General features: G+C 35.8%; 1 protein-coding gene across 1 annotated transcript; it reads left to right on the plus strand.

Moving 5' to 3' along the window:
* The first annotated feature begins 3,499 nt into the window (after window positions 1–3,499).
* LOC101710717 (olfactory receptor 7A5) lies at window positions 3,500–4,417 on the plus strand. Its single transcript, XM_004874703.3, has one exon. It carries the CDS (start codon window positions 3,500–3,502, stop codon window positions 4,415–4,417), a length of 918 nt encoding a protein of 305 aa, XP_004874760.3.
* The last annotated feature ends 18,116 nt before the right edge of the window (window positions 4,418–22,533 follow it).

Below are 22,533 nucleotides of genomic sequence, written 5' to 3' on the forward strand. Positions count from 1 at the left end.
TTATTATTTTTGCTAGATATCAGGGGGTGTAGTAGGTGTTGAAATGGTGCCAGAACAGTGGAAGTTTTTCCTTCTTTATAGTCTCACAGGGACCCCTTGAGCTTATTAGATACTTTTTTCCCCTCAGGTCCATTTAACACTTCTGTCTGTTTACAGAGAATATTTTTTTGTTTCTTTAAACACAGGGCAGATAATAGGCATACCAAATTGAGACTTCAAGGATACATGTGATGGGAGATTGACAAAGAGAGTACCACTCCTGGGTACCATTTGTACATTCTTTGGGGGAATATAATCTGATATTTATTGCTCACCTTGTTATCTATTTCTAGTACTTGCTTCCCAGCCTTTTGGCTAATATCATGTGTATTTGATATTAGCTAGGTGTGAGTGTGTGTGTGTGTGTATGTGTGTGTGTGTGTGCCTGTGTGTGTATTTAGGGTTGAGAACAGGTTTCAGAGACTGGATACATGGGCTTAATATGTAGACACTTTTCAACTTACAATTTTACTTAAAACTTTTTTTTGATAAAACAATTCCTGAATTTTTATTAGTATGTATTTGCATGATATGATGATCACATTCATTGTAGGGTGTTGGTACAGTTACATAATGCATCTTACTTCTTTGTACTTCTTTCCTCCCCCATTCATCTATCTTCTGGTCCCCTTCCAATTTCCAAAAGACTGTCTCCCTGTTTCCTACTGCATGATGATGAAAAGGTGATTCCAAAGAAACTTCACTTTCAACTTTGGCATTCCCACACTAGTGATATGTTGTACAGTAGTCTTTCTTGATGCTGAACGCTGGCAGCAAGCCACATCTCTGGCCACATCATCATGAGGGTAAACAACCAACACTGCAGTGTGTTATGTTACTTGGCTAGGCTGTTAGGTGGGGCAGGTATATTACATGCATTTTGAATTATAAAACAATAGCATTATTTGGATATAACTGCATCATACATCAAAGAATATCTGTATTCTAAGTGGTGATTCATTCTGGAGAGGCCAGAACTCAAGACAACAGATGTACATAAAAAGGAAATCTACTTTAATTCAAGGAAAATTTTGTAGCCAACTTAATATAGCACAAGTGAAAAACTTTGGGCAGAGGCAGTCCTTTTGTCTTGATATTTCAACAGCAAAAGGCTCTCTTTCCTTAATAGTTTTAATGACATATATTTTCAATATATGAAATTTACATTCGTTTTAGAGATTAGAACATATATACAACATAGGTTAATAGGGCTGGGGATTTAGCTCAGTGGTTTCACTGCCTGCTGTGCAAGCGCAAGGACCTGAGTTTGATCCCCAGTACAAAAAAAAAATAGGTTAATCAATTTTAATCCATTTTTCCGTCCTGCCTGTTCCTCATCCCCTATCTCTAATCATAAAAGTCTGTCTTTATTTTGCTCTTTATCTATTATTGGTTTTCAATGTATTTTAAATTGAATAAAACACTGGTACTGTAGTTATTTATGATACAAGTATATAATATATAATGGTCCAGTCATGGTAATTAGCATAGAAATATTCATTTATATATATTGGGAAGCTTTGGAGTCATCTAGTTATTTTGAATTGTAACACATATTCCTGGGGACTAAAGTTTGCCTACTGTGCTATAGCTACTGTGCTTGTGTTCACAAGAACAATTTCCTCCTCCTTTGGAGCTTTGGTGCTCCTCTTCTAACTGTGTCCATCTTTCCTCCCTCCCACACTTCCCTATCTTTAGGGACCACTATTCCACTCTCCTCCTCTATGAGGTCAACTTTTTCAGCTTCCATGCATGGATGACTGCATGAAATATTTACATTTCCATGGTTGGGTTTTTAAACTTTCCTTAATGCCCTGCATTTCCATCCATGTTGTGCAAATGTCAGAGTGCCTTTCATCTGTATCACTGAATATGATTGTATCATGTCCTCTGTGTATCCTTGCTTTGATGGACACATTCTTTGTCTATATCTCCTTAGACGGACATCCTGGTCAATTCCATACCTTGAGTGTTGTGAATAGTGCTGCTAGAGATATAGGAGCGTGAGTGTTTCTTTATATAATAATTTGACTTCCTTTGGATATAAGTACTGCATTTTCAGCATTCTCTGAGATCATCTCTCATCACTGTCCCATTTTAAAAATGAAATTTAATTTTTGGATTTTTCCTCATATGAGATGGGCAACATTTTATCACATTTTACAGCTAAAGAAATTGAGTCTCTGAGAGGTTAACTGTTTTGTGTGCAAGAACAACAAATGTATTTGGTGGGGGTGGCATTCTTTTTTTTTTTTTTTTTTTGTACCAGGGATCCAACTTGGGTCTTTGCGCTTGCACAGCAGGTGACAAAACCACCGAGCTAAATCCCCAGCCCTATGGTTTTTATATATTACCTTTCTTAACAAACACATAAATTTATCTTGTGATATGTCCTATAAAAACTAATGGTGTAGATGCTTTTTTAAAAATTAACAGATATTTACTGTACTTTCTTATGGGGTAAAAAATGCTATTTTGATACATGTATAGAATGTGTCCAATCAGGGTAATTAGTGTATTTGTCTCCTTAAACATGCACCATTTCTTTTTGTTGGGAATGATCAAACTCTGTTCTTCTAGCTATTTTGAAATGTACAAAAATTGTAACTATAATCATGCTGCTGTGTTACAGAGCATTAGAAGGTAGTTTCACATTGAACTGTGTTTTGATCCCTATTCACTAATGCCCTCTCTCTCCCCTTCCCTGGTACCCTCCCCAGTCTCTGATTACCATTCTTCTATTCTTAGCTGCTAGGAGGCCACCATTTTCCACTTCCACATTTGAACCATGCACCTCCCTCTTACTTGTCAAACTATTTATTGGCCTAGAAATTCTGGAAGATACACTTTTCTCAGGGATTTTGACACTGGGCTTTCTCCCCAGCAGACACACACCTTCCTACAGAACTTTTGGCACTTGTTTTCTTTTCCTTGAGATCTTTGTTTAAAAGTTAACTTATGTACTTAACTTGCCTGAATCCTAGTTTAGAAAGCAAAACAACACAAAACGCTCTCATCCATTCTCTTTGTTTTACCTCTTTTCTTTTTATCCCTAACACATATTACCATTAAGCATATTATACAAGCTTTTGTTTACTTATTTTCTTTTTCTATCTTTAGATTGTAGGTTCATTTATTTTCCTGCACTATTTACACACTGTCCAACTGTTCATAGAGCAACATCTACTTTGATTTATATCTTTCAGTGCATAAATAAATTTCTCATTATACTTATAAATACATGACCTCTAGGGGAGTGTGAGAGCAGAAGGGAAATTTCTCATTAGAGATGGCAGGTATATGCTCAAAGGAGAACAAATTCATACACAAAATAAAATTTCTTTCCTTTAGAATACAAAGAGAGCATATCTGAAAAGGTTTTTAATGCCTCTCTCTCTCTCTTTCTCTCTCTCTCTCTCTCTCTCTCTCTCTCGTGTCCCCTCATATTCACATTAGCCACATGGAACTGAATAACAATACATGGACTTCAGAATTTCTTCTTCTGGGATTTTCAGAGGAACCTAGATTGCAACCTGTCCTCTTCTGGCTTTTCCTCTCCATGTACCTGACCACGATGATTGAGAACTTGCTTGTCATTCTGGCCACCATCTCAGACACCCACCTGCACACACCCATGTACCTTTTCCTCTCCAACCTGTCCTTTGCTGATATGTGTCTCACCTCCACCACCATGCCCAAGATGTTGGAGAATATGCAGACACAGAGCAAAATCATATCCTACGCAGGCTGCATCACACAGATGCAATTTTTCATACTCTTTGCAAGCTTAGGAAACTTCCTCCTGCCTGTGATGGCTTATGATCGCTTTGTGGACATCTATCACCCCCTGCATTACACAGCCATCATGAATCCTTGCTTCTGTGGTCTGATGGTTGTGCCAACTTGGATCATGAGTGTTCTCCATGCCCTGTTACAAAGCACAATGGGGCTGAGGCTGTCCTTCTGTGAAGACTTAGAAATACAACACTTTTTCTGTGAACTTAATCAAGTGGTCCAATTTGCCTGTTCTGACACTTTTCCTAGTGACCTGGTGAAGTATTTTACATCTGTGTTTCTGGGTGGTGATCCACTTACAGGTGTTATTTACTTTTATGCCAAGATAGTTTCCTCCATATGTGCAATCTCATCAGCTCGAGGGAGATATAAAGCATTTTCTACCTGTGCATCTCACCTTTCAGTTGTCTCCTTATTCTATTTTACAATCCTAGAAGTGTACTTTAGTTCAGCTGCAACCCACAGCTCACACTCAAGTGGACCAGCCTCGGTGATGTACAGTGTGGTCACACCCATGCTGAACTCCTTCATCTACAGTCTGAGGAATAAAGACATCAAGAGTGCTCTGAGAAGATACTTGTAAAAGAAATGGGAAAAAAGGAAGGAGACTAAAAACTGGAGGGAGAAGAAAGGGAAGTTAGGATGGGTAAATAGGTAGAAAATAATTTAGAGGTATTATGTACATGTACCAACTGCTCACAATGAATGTAATCATCATATACTGCAATCATGTACCAATAAAAACCCTATTTTTAAACCTATGCTATTGAATGAAGAGCCTCAGAAGTAGTAATTATGATTATTTAATCAGATCATAGAAATGAGACTTTCTCTTTTATTTATTTCCTGTAGTATCAATTTGTTTGACTTTAGTTACTTTACATAATTTAGGCAACTCCCTCTGATATCCAGTGCTTTTCTGTTCTCTGATATACAATCATTTTCTGCCATGGCCTGCATGGCAAGGGCGTGAGGTCTGAGTAGGGTGACAGAAGATGTAGGAAACAAAAGAGAATCAAAGCAGGACCGGTGGGGCCTCCTTGCCTGCTAAGAGGAGAAGAACACCACAGCCTGGGTGGCATTTATTTAAGGCATGAGAGAAGGTATAAACAAAGAGATGGGGCAGGGTGTCCTTAGTAAGTTGTTTTAATACATTTTGAGACTAGATGACTGATAAGGCTGGTGGGAATGGGGATGTTCAGCTTGTTGTTCTTAGGACCATGTTAACTAGGACTACAATAAACTGAGTATAAAGGACCTTTCCTTGCAATCCAGGCTATTTTGGCAGGATAAATTGGGACACAAAAGAAGGGAAATCATGAGGTGTAGGAGGTGGACAAGACGCCTCCTGATCTTGGTTGCTCCTGACAGATTTCTGCTCTCTGATACGCAATAATTTTTGCATTTTGTCATTTTCAGGCTTTTCCAAAGTGATTAAAAATTTTGGATGAAAGGAATTGTGTTATTCCCATTTATCACATATAATTATTAGGTGTATTATTATGGTATAAACTACACTTAGCTATTATGATCATTTAATTTGATAGTAGAGAACAATCTGAAACCACCGTTTTTCCACTTTTGTGTTCTTTATTCCTTCTTTTGTCCCTTAGACAAGGTAATCTTAACATAGAAGTATGTTCTACATCTGGTCATGAGATTTTATTCTCCTATTTATCATCATATATCTTATTCAGTTTAAAGTCCACACTGCCTTCTATATCAGCTGATTTTGTGATGTAAGGCAAAAATCATGTTTCATTTACATGAAAGACAAATTTGGATGAACTGATTGACACAGTCTGATCTTACAGACAGAGATTAGTTTAAATAGATGGGGCAAAGTTTTCGATAATATGTTGAATTTCTAGGTAAGATTTATTGTGGGTGATGTGCATATATTCATGGAAGTGTGGAAGCTTGGATTCCACATCCTGGGAGGTTATTCATGAAACTGAAGTGTAGCAGACACCTCTGCCCAGTGTTAGCAGGCTACAGTGGCACAAGGGTCTTGCCCCTCCATGATCCAGCCTTGTAACATTGGAAGTAGCAGAGCTTGGCTGAGTTCACTCCCAGCCAAGTTCAACTGACTCCAACTAAATTCTTCCCTTAAATTAACCATTTGTTCTCTTCAGCAAAGATATGTTTGTACCCTAATTCTACAGTCCTGCCTGTTTGATACTTGTACTTAGCCAGTGTCCCAAGGCCTGCCTAGCTTGCCTCTTTCCCACACTTGTGATGGATAAACACTGGACGTCCTTGATGTCTTTGTCTTTGCTGCCCACAGCTGCTTAGATCAGCCCAAGGCTTAGTTTCTCTCAAGTCCCTGTCTCTGTGTTGTTTCTATTCCCCGGTTTCCTATCTCATGGACATTGTACTGGCTTGCAGGAGACCAAGACCAACTGCAGGAGTCTCCGGTAATGTCCCCTTTTCCTGTTACCTATACTGAATAGTTCAGAGTCATGTTCTGTTATATCATTCGATTTTCTTTCTTCTCCTGCTTAAGCCATTGCTGCATAGAAATATATCTCCTTGCAGTGACATAAGCAAAATATCTCCCTCTTTAAAAAATTTGCCATACACATTAAAGTGGTGATGAGTAAGTGACATATACATCAGTTTATCTCTTTATCAGTTTGTCTTTTGTACTTAAAATTCTCTTCTATTCTCATGATAAAGGATGACTAATGTAAGGCCTTGAATTCTTGCCTAGTCATGCCCTTGGAGATGGAGACTTGTGATTCAGGTTCACAAATTATTCCTGAAAAATACCTTGTTTCTAACCCCTCCCAATTACCTAGAAAAGTATTTCAATTGCAGTCTCTCTTTAACAGACTTATCTGAAATAAATATGAAATCATCATGAGTGCTATCTTCCAATATTAGAAAAAATGCCAAAAGCATGAAGGAGCAGACTATTCTCAATGACTTTGATTTCTGTATGAGTAAGTTTTGGCCACATAAGCTGACTCCAAATTAAATGGTTTAAGAGAATGCTTCTCATCTCCCAGGTGTCCATATTAGGAATGTATTCTCATCCCTGCTGGGTTTTTCATAGGTGTATATTCAGTTCTGACTCACCTTTTTTGCTTTATCTAGTCTTGGTTTAGTCTCCTCATATTTTGGAGCTTGATTGAGGCAGGCAGGTGGAGTGTGGCTATCGTTTGGTCATCTGAGCTCTCCTCCACATGTATTCTCACCCAGCTTCAGGATAGCTTGAACTTGTTCACATTCAGAGGAAGATTTACAAACAAAGAAACAAAATCATGCCAAACTCCCTAGAGAGACACTCCCCATTCTACAATATTATTTTGGCCAAAGCAAATTTAAAAAGTCTAAGTTCAACACATCAAATAGTACAGTCTTTCTGTGGTAAGAGAACTTATACTCCACTTTTAGCAAATTTAAGCTATACACCATAATATGATTAACTGTAGTCCTTATGATGTACATACATTTGTTATCTAGACTTACTGATCCTACATATATGCATGTGTGTACCTTTTGAATGTCATCTTTTCATTTTCCTACATCATTCCCTCCACATAAACATAGTTCTACTCTATGTATGTAGCTCACATTTTTTAGATTTTTCATATAAGATCATGTGATGTTTTTATTTCTATGTCTATCTTATTCTATTTAGAGTGCGTATCTACCCATGTTTTGTTTTACTTTGGTACATGTTAGCAGTTAATGAAGTTTGCATTACCTGGGAGGAGTTGGTATAAGTGCATAACACATCCCAATTCCTTTTTATGCCTTTTCCCTCCCTTTTCTATCTCTTGATTCCCTTCTCTGAGATAACTCTGTCTCCCTACTTTCTATTATCTGTCTTTTATTTTGCACTGTTTTTTGGTACTGGGGATAGAACTTGGGACCTTGCACTTGTGAGGCAGGTGGTGGAACCACTGAGCTAAATCCCTAGCCCTTCCACTTTATTTTTTCTCTGGGTGTCTCATATAAGAGAAACTATGTGGTTTTTTAAGCTTGCTTGTCTGATTTATTTTATGGTCTCAAGATGCGTCCATTTTCCTACAGATGACTCAAGTTTTTCCTCCATAATTGCAGAGTAGTACTCCATTGTGTGTAAATACCACATTTTTATGTACTTACCTTATTTTGTTGAGCATAATACTCGCCAGGTTCATACATTTGTCACAAACAGCAGAATCTTCCCTTTATGCAAACCTTTTTTAACAGATTTCCAGTGGTGATGTGTCATTGGTAATAGCTCCAGTTTTAAAAGGTAACTAACTACATTAGTCATCTTTCTATCACTTTAACAGAATACCTGACGCCAGGTATCTATGAGGCATAGAGAGTTTTATTTTAGATCATGGTTTAGAGCTTCAAGTCTAAGATCAGGCCCCTGTATTGGTTTAGTTCTCTAGTATTGTAATATATTATGGTAGGAACAACTTTCAGAGTAGGTGGTCACATTTTGAGCCAGGAATTGAAGGAGAATGGTGTGGCCAGGCTTCATTTGACAGCATGCCTCCAATGACATAAAGACCTCACAACAGGTCCACTTCCCAATAGCAGCACTCTGCCTATCAAGCCTTTAGCTTCTGGGCCTCTGGAAAACACTCCAATTACACCCAAGCCAAGTAAATGATAGGGGCTGTAATTTACCACAGTAGATGTGTGATTATCGCTTTCAGAAATTCTCCAGAATTGGAGTTTTCCCATATTTGTTTATTTTTCTTGCATATTTGGGTAGGGGAAAAGATTGGATAAGATATTCAAGGGAATCTCAGAGCTAAAGCTACATCTTCACTACTGGGCACAAGTCTGGCATTTAAGAGCTGTTATAAAACTTACGCCTTGAACATAAGACTCCTGCATTCAGGTAAGCTAACAATGGGATGGACTAATTTGACACCGGGTCATCCACTAGTCTCAAGAAAATATCCCTACAGTAAGGTACACTGGAAACCATTAAAAAGCATTATATTTTCTAGGTATATAGAGTTTAAAATTTTCAAATTCTTCAAATTTAAAATTTTAAAAAATTTTTCAAAAATATATTACAGATTTTTCTACTGTAAATGATTTTAGGGAAGGATGAATGGGCCTTCAGAACAAATGATAATCTGAGTGTGATGTCAACTGCTGACCTCATCTCTTGTGGTGAGTTCATTTTCAGAGAATTGATAATCATTGAGTTTCTTTTGAAGGATCTTTCTTGAGAAGGGAAATTCAGAGATATTTGCCCTGAGTGTTATTATTTTCAAATGTCCTTATCTTGAGTAAATCAATATATCATGGTAATATAAATTGGAGTGATATTTCTGAATTCTTCTAATAATTTGATTAATGAGGAATCTAAGCATATTTGTTGGGAGATAGACTTTGTGGAGATGGGAAAGGATCTAATGATAGGGAGAAATGGGAGGGAGAGGAGAACAACAAGAGGATCTTCAGGATGCTATATGTACTAATTACCCCCAGTGACTGCATTTATTATGTATCTCAAACACATGATAATAAAATTTTTAGAAAAAGATTGATTAATGTGGCAAACAGGATTAAAATTTGTAAATGAACTTGTCATAGCTTCAAAAATCTCTATTGACTTAAAATATTACCCATGTTATCTTTAACTAGCAATAAGTATTCACAAAAAATCTGAGTCTGTGATTTCCTGAAGGTACCTACTATTGTGAAAGAATATGGTAACACGTATTTTTATTCTGATGAAAAGAAAAAAAATCAAAGTACAACTACATTGGAACTACATTTGTTCAATTAAAAATGTACAAAAAAAAGTGTTAAATCATAAGTTGGAGTCCATCTGTATACTGTGCTCAGGTAAACTCTCTTGGAAACTGATCTAATCCCTGAAAATGAGCACATGCTCTTGAGCGTGCACACACACACACACACACACACACACATACGCCAGTGCACCGGGGCCCACAGCACATGGTTTAATATTATGCTGATCTTATTCTCAACCACACTACTACAAAGAAAGTCATCATAGGCAACTTATCCATTTCAGATCAGTGTTCCCTTAAGAATATAGTAATAGTGACCAGGAGATAAATGCCATAGCAGTGAGTGCCTGAAACTTGGCCTCTCTAGGATAGTGTCTGGAATCTGGAGGATCATGTCTTGGTGAGGAACCAAAGAAAGGGGAAGGAGCAACAAGAAAACTGACAGTGGAGAAGAAAATAGGATTAAGAGATACAGAAGAGGTGGCTCACACTGAAGAGGTATAACCGTGGTGCCATGCATGGTGACTGGCTGGCTGCCAGTAGGGAGGCACAGCGAAACTAATAACCTCTCTACTCACAGAGAATTGGACTGGGATCAGGAGAATCTTATGCAATTGGCAACACTGGGAAGAATGCGAAACACTGCTCTGACTGGCCCACCAGGGGCAATAGTTGGTGAGTGACTGTGGTACGATCACATCAGGACACAGCAGAGCAAGAGCTGATAGGACACTATTGGGAGAATGATTGGATATTTAACCCTCAGTCCCACCACAGCCCTTTGGAGGCTTCACACTGCCATGTTCCCAGACTGGATGAGGGAAGAACAATCATAGGAGACTGTCAAGAGCTGGAGAGAAGACTGGGGTGACTCCAACTGAGAAGCAGGGACTGGTGATCACACACTTGGTTCCTGACATCAGAGACCATTTTCAGGCTGAGGTACACAGGATTAGAGGCTTACATCGGTGTCCTGTTCCTACTACTAAGGGAGAAATAAAACAGAGTCATGAAATATGTTATTTCTCAACTAGCTCTTGTAGATACCACCGTGACAGATTTGGCTCTTACTGCTGTAGCTGAATTAATTGCACAGAAATAATACTGAATCAATGGACGATTTTGTGCCAGTGAAACTGCTAAATCCACAATCACACCTAGAGAGAGGGACAGCAAGAGGTCCTCACCCAAGAACTAGGATTAAATCAAAATCTCCAAGAATGCCTGCAACCTGGCAGAAAGAGGTCCTGAGTCTGAATTAACTTCAGTTTTGCAGTGCAGGAACCAGATGAGTAATTGGGTTGTGAGCTTTCAGACTCTGTCAAAGAAGCTACTGGGAATCACATCCAGTTCCTCATTGGAATATCTAGTCTGTGTTCTCATATCTGTACCAGCTAATCATCCTCTCTCCATTTCCCCTTCCCTCACACTATTTCCATCCTCTGCTGACCTGTATCTACTCTCTATTTCTATGATTAGTCTCTTTTCCAGAAACCCAATGGGGACATCTAGACCTAATTCTCCTAGTCACGCAATACATACTGGCTTCTTTTCATGATATTTATAAAATCGTGCACAGGCCTTGAAGATCATAGACATTTATATTGATGAATACTCTCTATGTGATATGCTCATAAGCACATTATATCATATGTATATTTATTTAATTGTACTATTTTCTAGCCATTATGATGCAAAGTACAACTGAGCAGGGATACCTACCTGGCAGTGTTTAACATTCTATTTTCAAAATGGTGTGTGATTACATGTGAATAATTCATAAAAATATTAAAATGAGGAACTTTTTAATAAAAAGATTTGTAGGGGACTAGTCCCAGATGAAATGCAGTAGTTTTAAATAGTTGTAGTAAATAAATTTGAAAGATGCATTGAACATGAAATCAACCTACCTATAGCCTGGGAATATTGAATGATATACACACAGATTTATAATTATAATAAAAATACCTCGATGTAAAATAACGTTGTGGTTGGAGAATGACATACACGGATGCTCAGTTATTGTTGCAATAATGAATTGGGAACTTAGTTCCATATATATGCTCATTTACTATAAGAAAAAGTTATATTTCCTTTAGTTATAGAAGTATGAATAGTTAAAATCTATCATAGATTGTTATTGATCTGGAGAAACACAAAGTTAGTGCATTTATCTCAAATCTTACCAAAAAATCAGAGGAATTTAGCATCTCATTATAAAGTAAACAAAACATTTGCGATGAGGATTAAGAAAACTACATACAAAATCTACATGTATGTAAATTATTTTAAGGTAAAAACAAATGTATAAGAAAATAAATATGCATTTCACTAAATGAAACTTCTGGGAAAAGTTCTCCCTGAAAAAATTGAGACATATTAAACTTTAAATATCTTGTGAAATTTAATAGCAATAAAATAAACAATTACTTATAAAATACCATTAATAGTGTGAATTTTTAAAGGTGAAAATTTTAATATAAATTATTTTTCATTTCTGTAGCATACAAAAGGTGGAAACATGAGATCTGTAAAACCAATCACCTACATACTCATGAGATAAGTAGAAAGTGGGGCTGCAGCTCTCAGAGCCAGAGGACACAGGATTTGATCCAGCTGCTCCATTAGAGGTCCCTATAAGGATGGCTGATCATTAAATGTGTTAATGTTAAGTCATGCCATAAAGTAAAATTCACTCAGTGAAATAATTAAACACCACTCTAGCTTATGGGAGAGATTTCCTTAAGGTGCTGTTGAGCAAGAAGTTCAGGGTGTTACAAACTAGAAAAGAAGACTGCACTGAACATAAAAGCCATTTACATGTTATACAGAGCACAATCATGAATCTGTATTAAAGGTCCATGAGTGTGAGTGTGTGTTTAATATAGAAAAAAAAGATTTGAGAGAATAAGAATTTATGGAATAAAACCTGCCAGTCAGAATGTAATAAATCCCATGCTTTTTGTTTTATTTTGATTTATGAGACAGGGTTTCACTGTGTAGTTCAGGCTTGCCTGTAACTCACTATGGAGGTCAGGGACAATCTAGCCTCGTAATCTTGGCAATCCTCCTGCCTCAGCCTCAAACAAGCTGGGATTACAGGCATGTGCCATGACATCTGGCAAGTCCATGCTTTCCAAACAACTGTAGAAAATAAAATGAAATGAACTTTTACTAACTTCAATTACAAAATATAAATTATTTAAGAACATTAGTATGAATCACTATTTTAAGATTAAATTACTAATGTCCTAGAAACAGAAGAATATAAAATGTCTTTAAAATGTTAGTAGAAGTAGTATGTAAAGGTACAATTTTATCTTACACAGGTGGAAGGATTAAAATATACTTATGAAAAATAAAGGTTATTTTATTTAAAAAAATGAAGAATGCCAACAAATGATGGCTGATGTAACATTTAGAAATATATTTAAAGGTACAATAATAGGGACAATAGGAGAGACTTGAAAAAAGGCATAAATATGTGGAGTGATTTATTTACTCTAATAATGAAAAACTTAAAAATCATCAAGAGAAGTAGGACAGAATCAGCTGCTGCATTTGATGACATAAAATGTATGAACTTTCACACATTTTCCCCAAACATAAATAAACAAATAAAATTGCAAACAGTGAAGTTGGTAAAAAAGTCCAATATTTAAGTTTCAAGAATGCAATAAAATATAAGAATACATACATGCACCAACTCACCAACTGAGAGTATGGAATATATATCACAGCATATACTAATAAAAACATATACAATCAGAAAATTCTCAGAAAATTGACAAAAAATTAAGCTATATTATGTGCATGTACACACCATGAGGAATGTAATGATTATGCACTGAAAATATAGTTATACTAATAAAAAAAACTAAGAAAAAAGAAATTAAACATTTAAGAAACATAAATATATTCAGTCCTAAGATGAAATAAATAACTGCAAAATACTCATTAGTATACCACATTTTACCCATTAAATTTTTAAATGTAAATTCACAGCATGAGAGGAGATAGTACAATATATGTGACAAATAAACTATTGCTGTAATGTAAGATTTTCAAAAATTAAACTAGTTTTCAATGTAATAGCACACTCAAATATGCCTCATCATATTAACAAAGATGTTCAGCCCTAACTTCATAATATATCCCTCCAAAGCTAATGCCTGATTTCCATATTCCCTGGAAACATATTTTTATGTTTACTGAAATGGTAACTTCGTATTTTCTCTTCTGTGATGCAATGATTTCATGAGATTACCAGCAATGACCCTATGATATTGAGTTCAACTAATATTTTGCCTTGCAAAATCATGAATTAATTAATTCAGCAAGCAAACAAATAGCCCTAAGAACTGGAGTCTTTCAGCTCAGGGCTTGTCTGCTTTCATTCTCAGGGAAACTCAGGTATATTTCCCTGGCTTCCACTCTCTGCAGCAACTGCTAGACTCTCAGACCGAACTGGTTGAGGACTGTAAGAGTCAGGTCTCTGTATGGAAATCCTAACTCATTCTTGAGTAGATGAAGGTGGAAATTAAGATATAGTCCGAGGCAGGCCCCAGAACCACTGAGCTAAATCCCTGTCCTTAATAGCAAAAGCATTTCTAGGTAACAGAGACATGGCAGGGGGTATCACAATCCCCAACCTGCAACTCTACTACAAAGCTACTGTGATAAAAACAGCATGGTACTGGCAAAGAAACAGACCTGAGGACAAGTGGAACAGGTTAAAAGATGCAGAAACAACACCAGACACACTCAGCCATCTCATCTTTGAAAAAGGAGCCAAACACCCTCACTAGAGGAAAGATAGCTTCTTTAATAAATGGAGCTGGAAAAATTGGGCTTCAACTTGGCAAAGATTAAAACTAGACCTATATCTCTCACCATGCACTAAAATAAAATCAAAATGGAATAAAGATCTAAATATTAAAGTAGAAACTCTGAACCAGTTGGAACAGAGGTTAGGTAGAACTCTTGAAGACATCAGTGTAGGAAAAGATTTTATGAACAAAACCTCAGTTGCCCATGAACTAGCAAAAACAATCATCAAATTGTATCTCTTCTTATTAAAAATCTTCTGCCGAGCAAGAGAAACAAACAGCAGTGTGAAGAGACAACCCACAATGTGGGAAAAAATCTTCACCTGCTCCTCCTCAGACAAAGGTCTACTATCTCAAATCTATAAAAAACTTAAAAAGATCAGACCTCCCAAATTTAAAGACCCAATCCGAAAATGGGCATCTGAAATGAACAGACATTTCTCACACAAAGAAGTAGCAATAGCAAATAAATACATGAAAAAATGTTCAACATCACTGTTCATTTGAGAGATGCAAATGAAAACAATGCTGACATTCCACCTCACTCCAGAAAGAATGGCTGCTATCATGAAATCAACAAATAACAAATGCTGGTGGGGCTGTGGGGAAAGAGGAACACTGCTCCACTGCTGGTGGGAGTGTAGACTGGTGCAAGCACTGTGGAAATCAGTATGGAGATACCTCAAAGAACTAGGACTGGAAGTCCCATTTGACCCCACTATTCCACTGCTGGAGATCTTTCCCAAATAGTTAAAAGAATCATACCACAGTGATATATGTGCACCCATGTTCATAGCAGCACAGTTTGTGATAGCTAAAACTTGGAAACAGCCCAAATGTCCATCAACTGGAGACTGGATAAAGAAAATGTGTGTTTTTTTAAAAAAATGGAGTGCTACTCAGCCATAAAAAATGAGAAATTAGACACATTTATAGCTAAGTGGATGCACATTGAGGTGATACTCTTAAGTGAAATAAATAGGACACACATGTATAAATACTGAATAGTTTCTCTGGTGTGAGAAACTGAAAGTGTAAATAAGGACTAAATGTATAATAGGTAATGTGAAATAGGAAGAAAGGGGGCAAAGGAGAAGGAAGTGGGAGGGCTAGGGGAAAGGACAGAAGGGAATGGGATTAATACGAGAAAATGGAAAAATAGGAACAAAATCTTTTTAAATAGGGAGGAATGGAGGGGTTGAAGGGAGGCCTGGGCAAGGTTGAAAAATAACGAAGACAGATTATGTAAAGGTGCAAATTTCCAATGATGAATGTCATTATATTGTATTCCTAAAATGTACCAATGATTAGAATGAATAATCGATAATGCAAAATAGGAAGAAAAGGTCCAAAGGGGTAGGGGTAGTGGGAGGGGCAGGGGAAAGGAAAGAAGGGAAAGGAAAAATGATGAGAAATGGAAAAAATGGAAATAAAGTCTTTGTAAATAGGGAAAGGTGGAGGGGGTGAAGGGAGGGCTAGGAATGGGGAAAAGATAAGAACCAAGATGCATCATGTAAAGGTACAATTCCCAGTGAGAAATGTAATTGTGTCATATACCTACAATGTACCAATAAAGAATTTAACAACAACAACAAAAAGATATAGCCCGAGGAAAAGCAGCAGGAACAAGTCAAGCACTGGTCCCTGAGACAGACTTAGGGCTCAGAAAGAAACAACCATATCCTGTCCAGTCCAAGGATGCTCATTCTGAGGGACAGGAGCGGAGATAATACATACAGCTCCTTGGATCTTCTCATTACTGTGATCACATGTTTCTCTTGCTCCTTCAAATTCTAGGCCCACCATTTCCCATGGGACATCGTTCTTCTCAAGAAGGAATCTTTTCTCCTGAGGAATTTCTATTCCCAGGAGAAAACCTTGAAAGTGAGGGGAACCCAGTGTTTATTACTCCTGCATGAACTGTTATGCCTTCCAGCAGTCTACCCTTCTAATACCTATCTGAACCCTTGTTGAATACTCCCAGTCTGGTAGCAGGGAAACCATCTTGCTTAGATCCCTTGGGTCTGCAAACCTTTGACTTGTGTTGGGAGCACTACCTATCCTGTCCCCCAGTTTATTGGTCTTCTCTTCAACAAAGAGAATGTGATTCTTTGATTATAAAATGATGGGTACCGCACTCCTTGGCTTCATGACATTTTTTGCAGTGCAGTTAGAAAAAATGATATTGATAGCACAAATTAAGACTTGTGATTCCGTTCTTCATTTATAAAATATTTAGTAACTAGAGTGATGTATTCAGATCTTTTTACACATGTGGCCTTGAGAGTAATACCTTATGAGTATAGTCTCTCTCTGTTTTAAAAAAGTTCATTCAAGATGAATACGCAGATACACATCTTCAGTCCCAACTATTTAGGAGGCTGAGGCTGGAAGATAACTAACTGGATTCCAAGAGTTCAAGGGCAGTCTGGGCAATATAGATAGATCCTGTGCATGAAAACAAACAGCAACAGACAAAACAAAATGTAAATGTTCATTTTATGTGGGCAGTACAGTTACAATGTTATTCTATTTTTGCAGAAATTGGCTTCAGAAGACCAAAAGATCTACCCCAAATTACAAATCATATAAATAGTTTTGTTTTAATTAGAGCGATTTAAAAATGTATAGCTCTGCTGCATGAAGGTAGTTTCTTCCATGGACAATTTAACTCTAATGGACACTTGGAAATAAACTTTGAGAATCACAACTGGGGCTGTGTTACTTCCACCTAGCAGATTGAGGACACTGAGTATACTGAGGCCTCATTGCTGGTAGCCTTAATAAATAATAACTGAACATCTCATGACAAAAAGTTCTAGGAATGTAATACCATATTCCATATGTCCCTCAGTGGTTACTATTGAATTAGTAAGCTTTGTTGGTATGGTTACATTATTACCATGTATAATTTGTAGCAGCTGTTTTCTGTACTTCATTAATTACTGTGAAAGATGGTTTTCCTGAAGCTTGATTTTTCCTTCTATTTTGAGTATATGTAAAAGTACATTTGTTGCAATATCTTAGCGCAAATACAAAAGTGAGCAAAGTAGATAAAGTTCTTCCTCATTGTTATTTTGTATTTTAGTGATAAATTTAGAGTCAAGTAAATATTTTCACATCATCTTGTCCTCAGGGTTAAATCAGATGAAAAATTTGTTGACTCTGAAAGAATAGAATTTATTTGATATGTGCAGAATTTTATACAATATTGTCCTGGGAGGTCTTTGTATGTTAGATAAAGACCAGAACTTGAAATAGAGAGTGAATATTTGGGTTTGTATAGAAAGAATTTAAAAAACTCAACAATAAAAAATGTCTTAAAAATATGAGGATAAGGGAAATAAAAAGCATCAAGATGTGTTTTATACATGTATGTGCTTCCTGAGATCAATATAAACTTCATGTATGCAAACATGCACTAATAAAATAATTTTTTTAAATATGAGAGAGATGATTGACTCACCTACTTTGTACTATATAAAAACAACTGGACAAGTGAATATTAAATAAATTCAGAAAGCAACATGTATTTTCAATACTTCCAATTTTATTTTTATTTGAAACATAATAGTTGAACATATTTGTAGAGTACTGTGTAATTTTTTCATGAATATTTTGTGCAATTATTTAATCGCTATAATTAACATACCCATTGCTTCAATCTTCCAATCATTTTTCATATTTGAAATATTTGAAATTCTTTCTCATAGCTATTTTGAAATATACTGTTAATTGTTGCTAATTGTAGTCACCATACTGTGCCACAGCACACTAGAACTTATTTCTTTCACTGTTCTGTGGTTTGGTGTCATTTTTCATTCTCTCACTAACTCCCTTCCCTCCTACCCTTGTTAGCCGGTAATGCACTTTGTATACTCTCCACTTTTATGAGATCAGCTCTTTATTTCCAACATGTGAGTGAGGACATTCATATTTGTCTGGACCTGCATTATTTCACTTAATATAATGTCCTTCAGGCTCATTTATGTTGTTACAAGTGAAAAAATGTCATCCACTAAGGATGAATATTACTACATTCTGCGTATGTGTCAATTTTCTTTATCCATTCATCCATCATAAGAAACTTACGTTGATTCCATATTTTTATTATTGTTAATAATTCTGTAATAAATGCTGAAGTGCAGATATTTCTGTAACATACTGATTTTCTTTCCTTTGAATAGAGTATATTCCAAGGAGTGAGTAGTAGAGTTGGATCAAATGAGAGCTCTATTTTTCAATTTTATTGAGGAATTTCTATACCTTTTCCAATATAGCTGTATTAAGGTATATTGTGATTATCATAGTATGAGATTTCCTGTTTCTCAACACCCACAATAGCATATTTTGGATTTTTTGTCTTTTAAGTAATAGTCATTCTACATGGGGTAAGATGCCACATCTCAGTGTGGTTGAGAGTGGCATTTGTCAAATGATTAGTGATGTTGAACAACTGTAATGTGCCTGTTTGTCACTTGTATATCTTCTTTTGAGAAATAGCTACAGAGATAATGTCTCAATTTTAAAGCAGATTGCTTATTTACTGGTGATTTGTCTGACTAATCCCCTTTCAGATTAATACTGTGGAAATATTTTTCTACCACTAGATCGGCTATATTTTCACTCTTGATCATTTTCTGTACGGTTCTGACCACTCTTTTTTATATAATCTCATTTGTGTACTTTATTTTGTCTGTGCTTTTAAGTTCCTATCAAAACATTATTGCCTTTACATATTTCCTGAAGTATTTTTCCAGTGTTCTTTTCCAGTAGTTTTCGAGTTTCATGGTCACCATGTAACATTTATATACTGTTTCCATTTTTTGGTGAATATTTAGTTCTAGAGATAAGGTTATAGTATATATATATATATATATGTATACATATATATACATACACACACACACATATATATATACACACACACATATATATATATACACATATATACACATATATATATATATATATATATATATATATACAGGTTTTTTTCAGAATCATTCATTGAAGAAAAGATTCTCCCATATATGTTCTGGGCACCCTCATTGAAATTCAGCTTGCTGTAAATACATTGATTCATTTCACTCTATTATTTTTCATTGATTGGTATGTCTGTTTTTATGACAAGGTATTGCTGTTTTGTTTACTATAACATTACAGTAGGCTATGAAGTCTAGTGTTGTTACTCTTCCAGTTGTTTACTTTTACTCAGAATTTATTGTTCTTATTTAGGATCTTTCATTGCTCTATATGAATTATAGGATTGTTTTGTCTAGTTCCGCAAATAATACAGCATTCATTCACAGCCTAAAAGAAGACAGGTTTATTTGGCTTGCAGTTTTCAGTGGATTCACTCAAAGTTGGCTGGTTGAAAGACAGAAATGTAATGATGAAAGGTACTGGGGGCCGGGGATTTAGCTCAGTGGTTTTGCTGCCTACTGTGCAAGCGCAAAGACCGGAGTTCAATCCTCAGTACAAAAAAAAAAAAAAAAGTAAAAAGAAAGGTACTGAAAGAGAACAGCTGCTTATCGTATGGGATTGAGGAAGCAGAGAGAGAGAGAGAGAATGAGGAGGCAAGGGGAAAATATATCATTTCACATCGTTCCTCCATGACTGTTTCAAACAGGGCCCCCTCATAAAAGCAAATTCAACTACAGAACTCAGCAATAGATAGATCCACTAATGAGCATCACACCCCACCAAGATTCAATAAGCACATGAGGTTTTGGGGGAACATTTTAGATCTGAAGCATAACACAGGGAAAGTAGAGTAGAACATGTTTTCCACCTGTGTGTCTTTTCTATCAGTTGTTCTCCTATTTCATCATATAAGTTATGCTGCTTGCCCATGATTAGAGCAGCACTATTCTAATTGCCAAGATATAGATCAGTCTAGGTGTTCATCACCAAATAGTTCCTAAAGAACATGTGGTATTGATTTACAGTAACCAATGTACTGAATCAATATAGATGTACAAATTGATAGACAAAACACAGTATATATACATAGTGGAATATTCAGGTACAGGAAAATTAAAATTCTGTCATTTGCAAGAAGATGGATGTAAACATAGATCTTGTTATGGTCTAAATCTCTATATAAACTACTATCTTTAGGTGATGATAGGAAACAAAAAGAAAGTCAAATCACAGTAGTCTTTCTACTTCTTATTACTGTCTTTTGAAGCATTTTGACAGCAATCATAATTGGCCTGCTTTGGGGGCTTGGTTAGAACCCTGGGCCTTCTCCATGCTTCACAAGTACTCTACCACTGAGCTACACCCCAGTCCGGGTTCTGATTTTCAAGTTTACTTCAGATAACTATATTAAAAAGTGGCTACTTTGAGATTTTCTTCCAGGCAGCTAGGACAGTTTGGAGGTATGTATGGAAACATGTAAGTGTTTGTTCAGGAATTCAATTACTCTTGTGAGTCATCTAGAGATCACGAACCCTGTAGAGAACAGGAAACCTGAATATGCTCCGTAATAGATGATATTGATATTCACTCACGGCTCCATTAATAGTTGAGACTAAATTTAAAATAGTGGAATATTTAAATTAGTGAAATGGATCATGTCATATTTGTAAGTTGCACTGAAAAATTTCAAGCAGAAACTCATAAATAATAAGGCATAAATGCTACTAAATAATCCTTCACTCACATTAACAAACCTTCTTACCCATGAATACCAATCTTGAAGATATTAATGAATCAAATTACAGCATAAAAATAAATCATTTTAATTTTTTATTGGTATATGTTTGCCATACATAAAATTTATACTCATTTTGAGTTCCCTTTCCCTGTACTATCCTTCTATCCCCAGCCTGTCTCTCGGACACATTATCCCCAAAAGTCAGGCTTTTATTTACTACCACCTCTCCTTTGTTTTAATTGTTTTTAGTTAAGAAAATTTCATTTGTATTAGTATATGTGATGCATATTATTTTCATCATGGAAATTCGTACAAATCTGTATCGAAGTACATGTATCATTTTGATCCTTTTTAAAATTTTCCTTCCCCCATCCTGATTCCCTCCTTCCTCCTTCCCATTATCTATGTATTATGTATCTTTTACTTGCTAAAGTATTTTACTCTTTAATTTATTTGTATTTTGGTTTACTCATATAAGAGATACCAGGTGACATTTTATTTTATGCAGGTGACTTATTCCACTTAACATTATAGTTTCAAGATCCATTCACTTCTCTGCAAATGACTCAAAATCATTCTTCTTTATGGCTGAATCAAATTTCATTGTATATGTCTAATACTTTTTATGCATTCATAGAATTCTTTTCCACAATAATGCAATGCATGTTTTCAAATTTGATTAACTATACTTAGGTTCATCTTGGATACAAAGACCATGTCAATTTAATTTGCACCTTCAAATTTATCTTTTCCCATATAATCCAGTTGGAAAAAAATTTTATTAATGTATTTTTTATTAGTACATGTTTGCAGTACATAATGATGACTTTTATCATTGGGAGTTTGTACATATGCATAATACATCGTCATTTTTTGTTCCCTTCCCCCGCTATCCCTCTCTGTTCCCTCCAACTCTCAATGCCTTTCCCATTTTCATGTTTTGAAAATCACATTTACATGTGATGATTGCAGGCACTGTGGACAATAAGCTAATAAAGAGACATAATACTACTGGGAAGAATGAAACCTAAAGACATTCAAGATTTTAAAATACATTTTATGAAATAGCAGTTAGATTTCAATACTTCCTCTATAAAATTATATAAATAGCCCTAGCTTCCACTCTAGTTTTCTCTTTGAGAGTAGTAAAACTCATGAATATGTAAAACCAAAACAATAACAGAAATATTATTTGGTAAGATATGTCATTTGAGAAAAAATTATTCTTGAGAAATATGGGTTGATCCATGACAAAGAGGAAATTTCAAATATTTAAGATAGTAAGTTTGGAAACTTTGAGGGAGTAGGGAAAGTTCAAATAGAAGATCTGTTATATAGCAGAGAGAGCCAAAATTTTAATATAACAAGTTAATTAAATGGTATATAGAAGTTAAAAATGAAAGAAACGGAAATTTCTAAAAAATAAATAGAAGGAAAAAGCTTTAGTTTTATAATTGGATTAAGTTATCACAGTTCCTGGCTC

Source organism: Heterocephalus glaber, unplaced genomic scaffold (assembly GCF_053883595.1).
Source record: "Heterocephalus glaber isolate CG9 unplaced genomic scaffold, H.glaber_assembly_v1.0 deba00001845, whole genome shotgun sequence".
Classification (NCBI taxonomy): Eukaryota; Metazoa; Chordata; class Mammalia; order Rodentia; family Bathyergidae; genus Heterocephalus; species Heterocephalus glaber.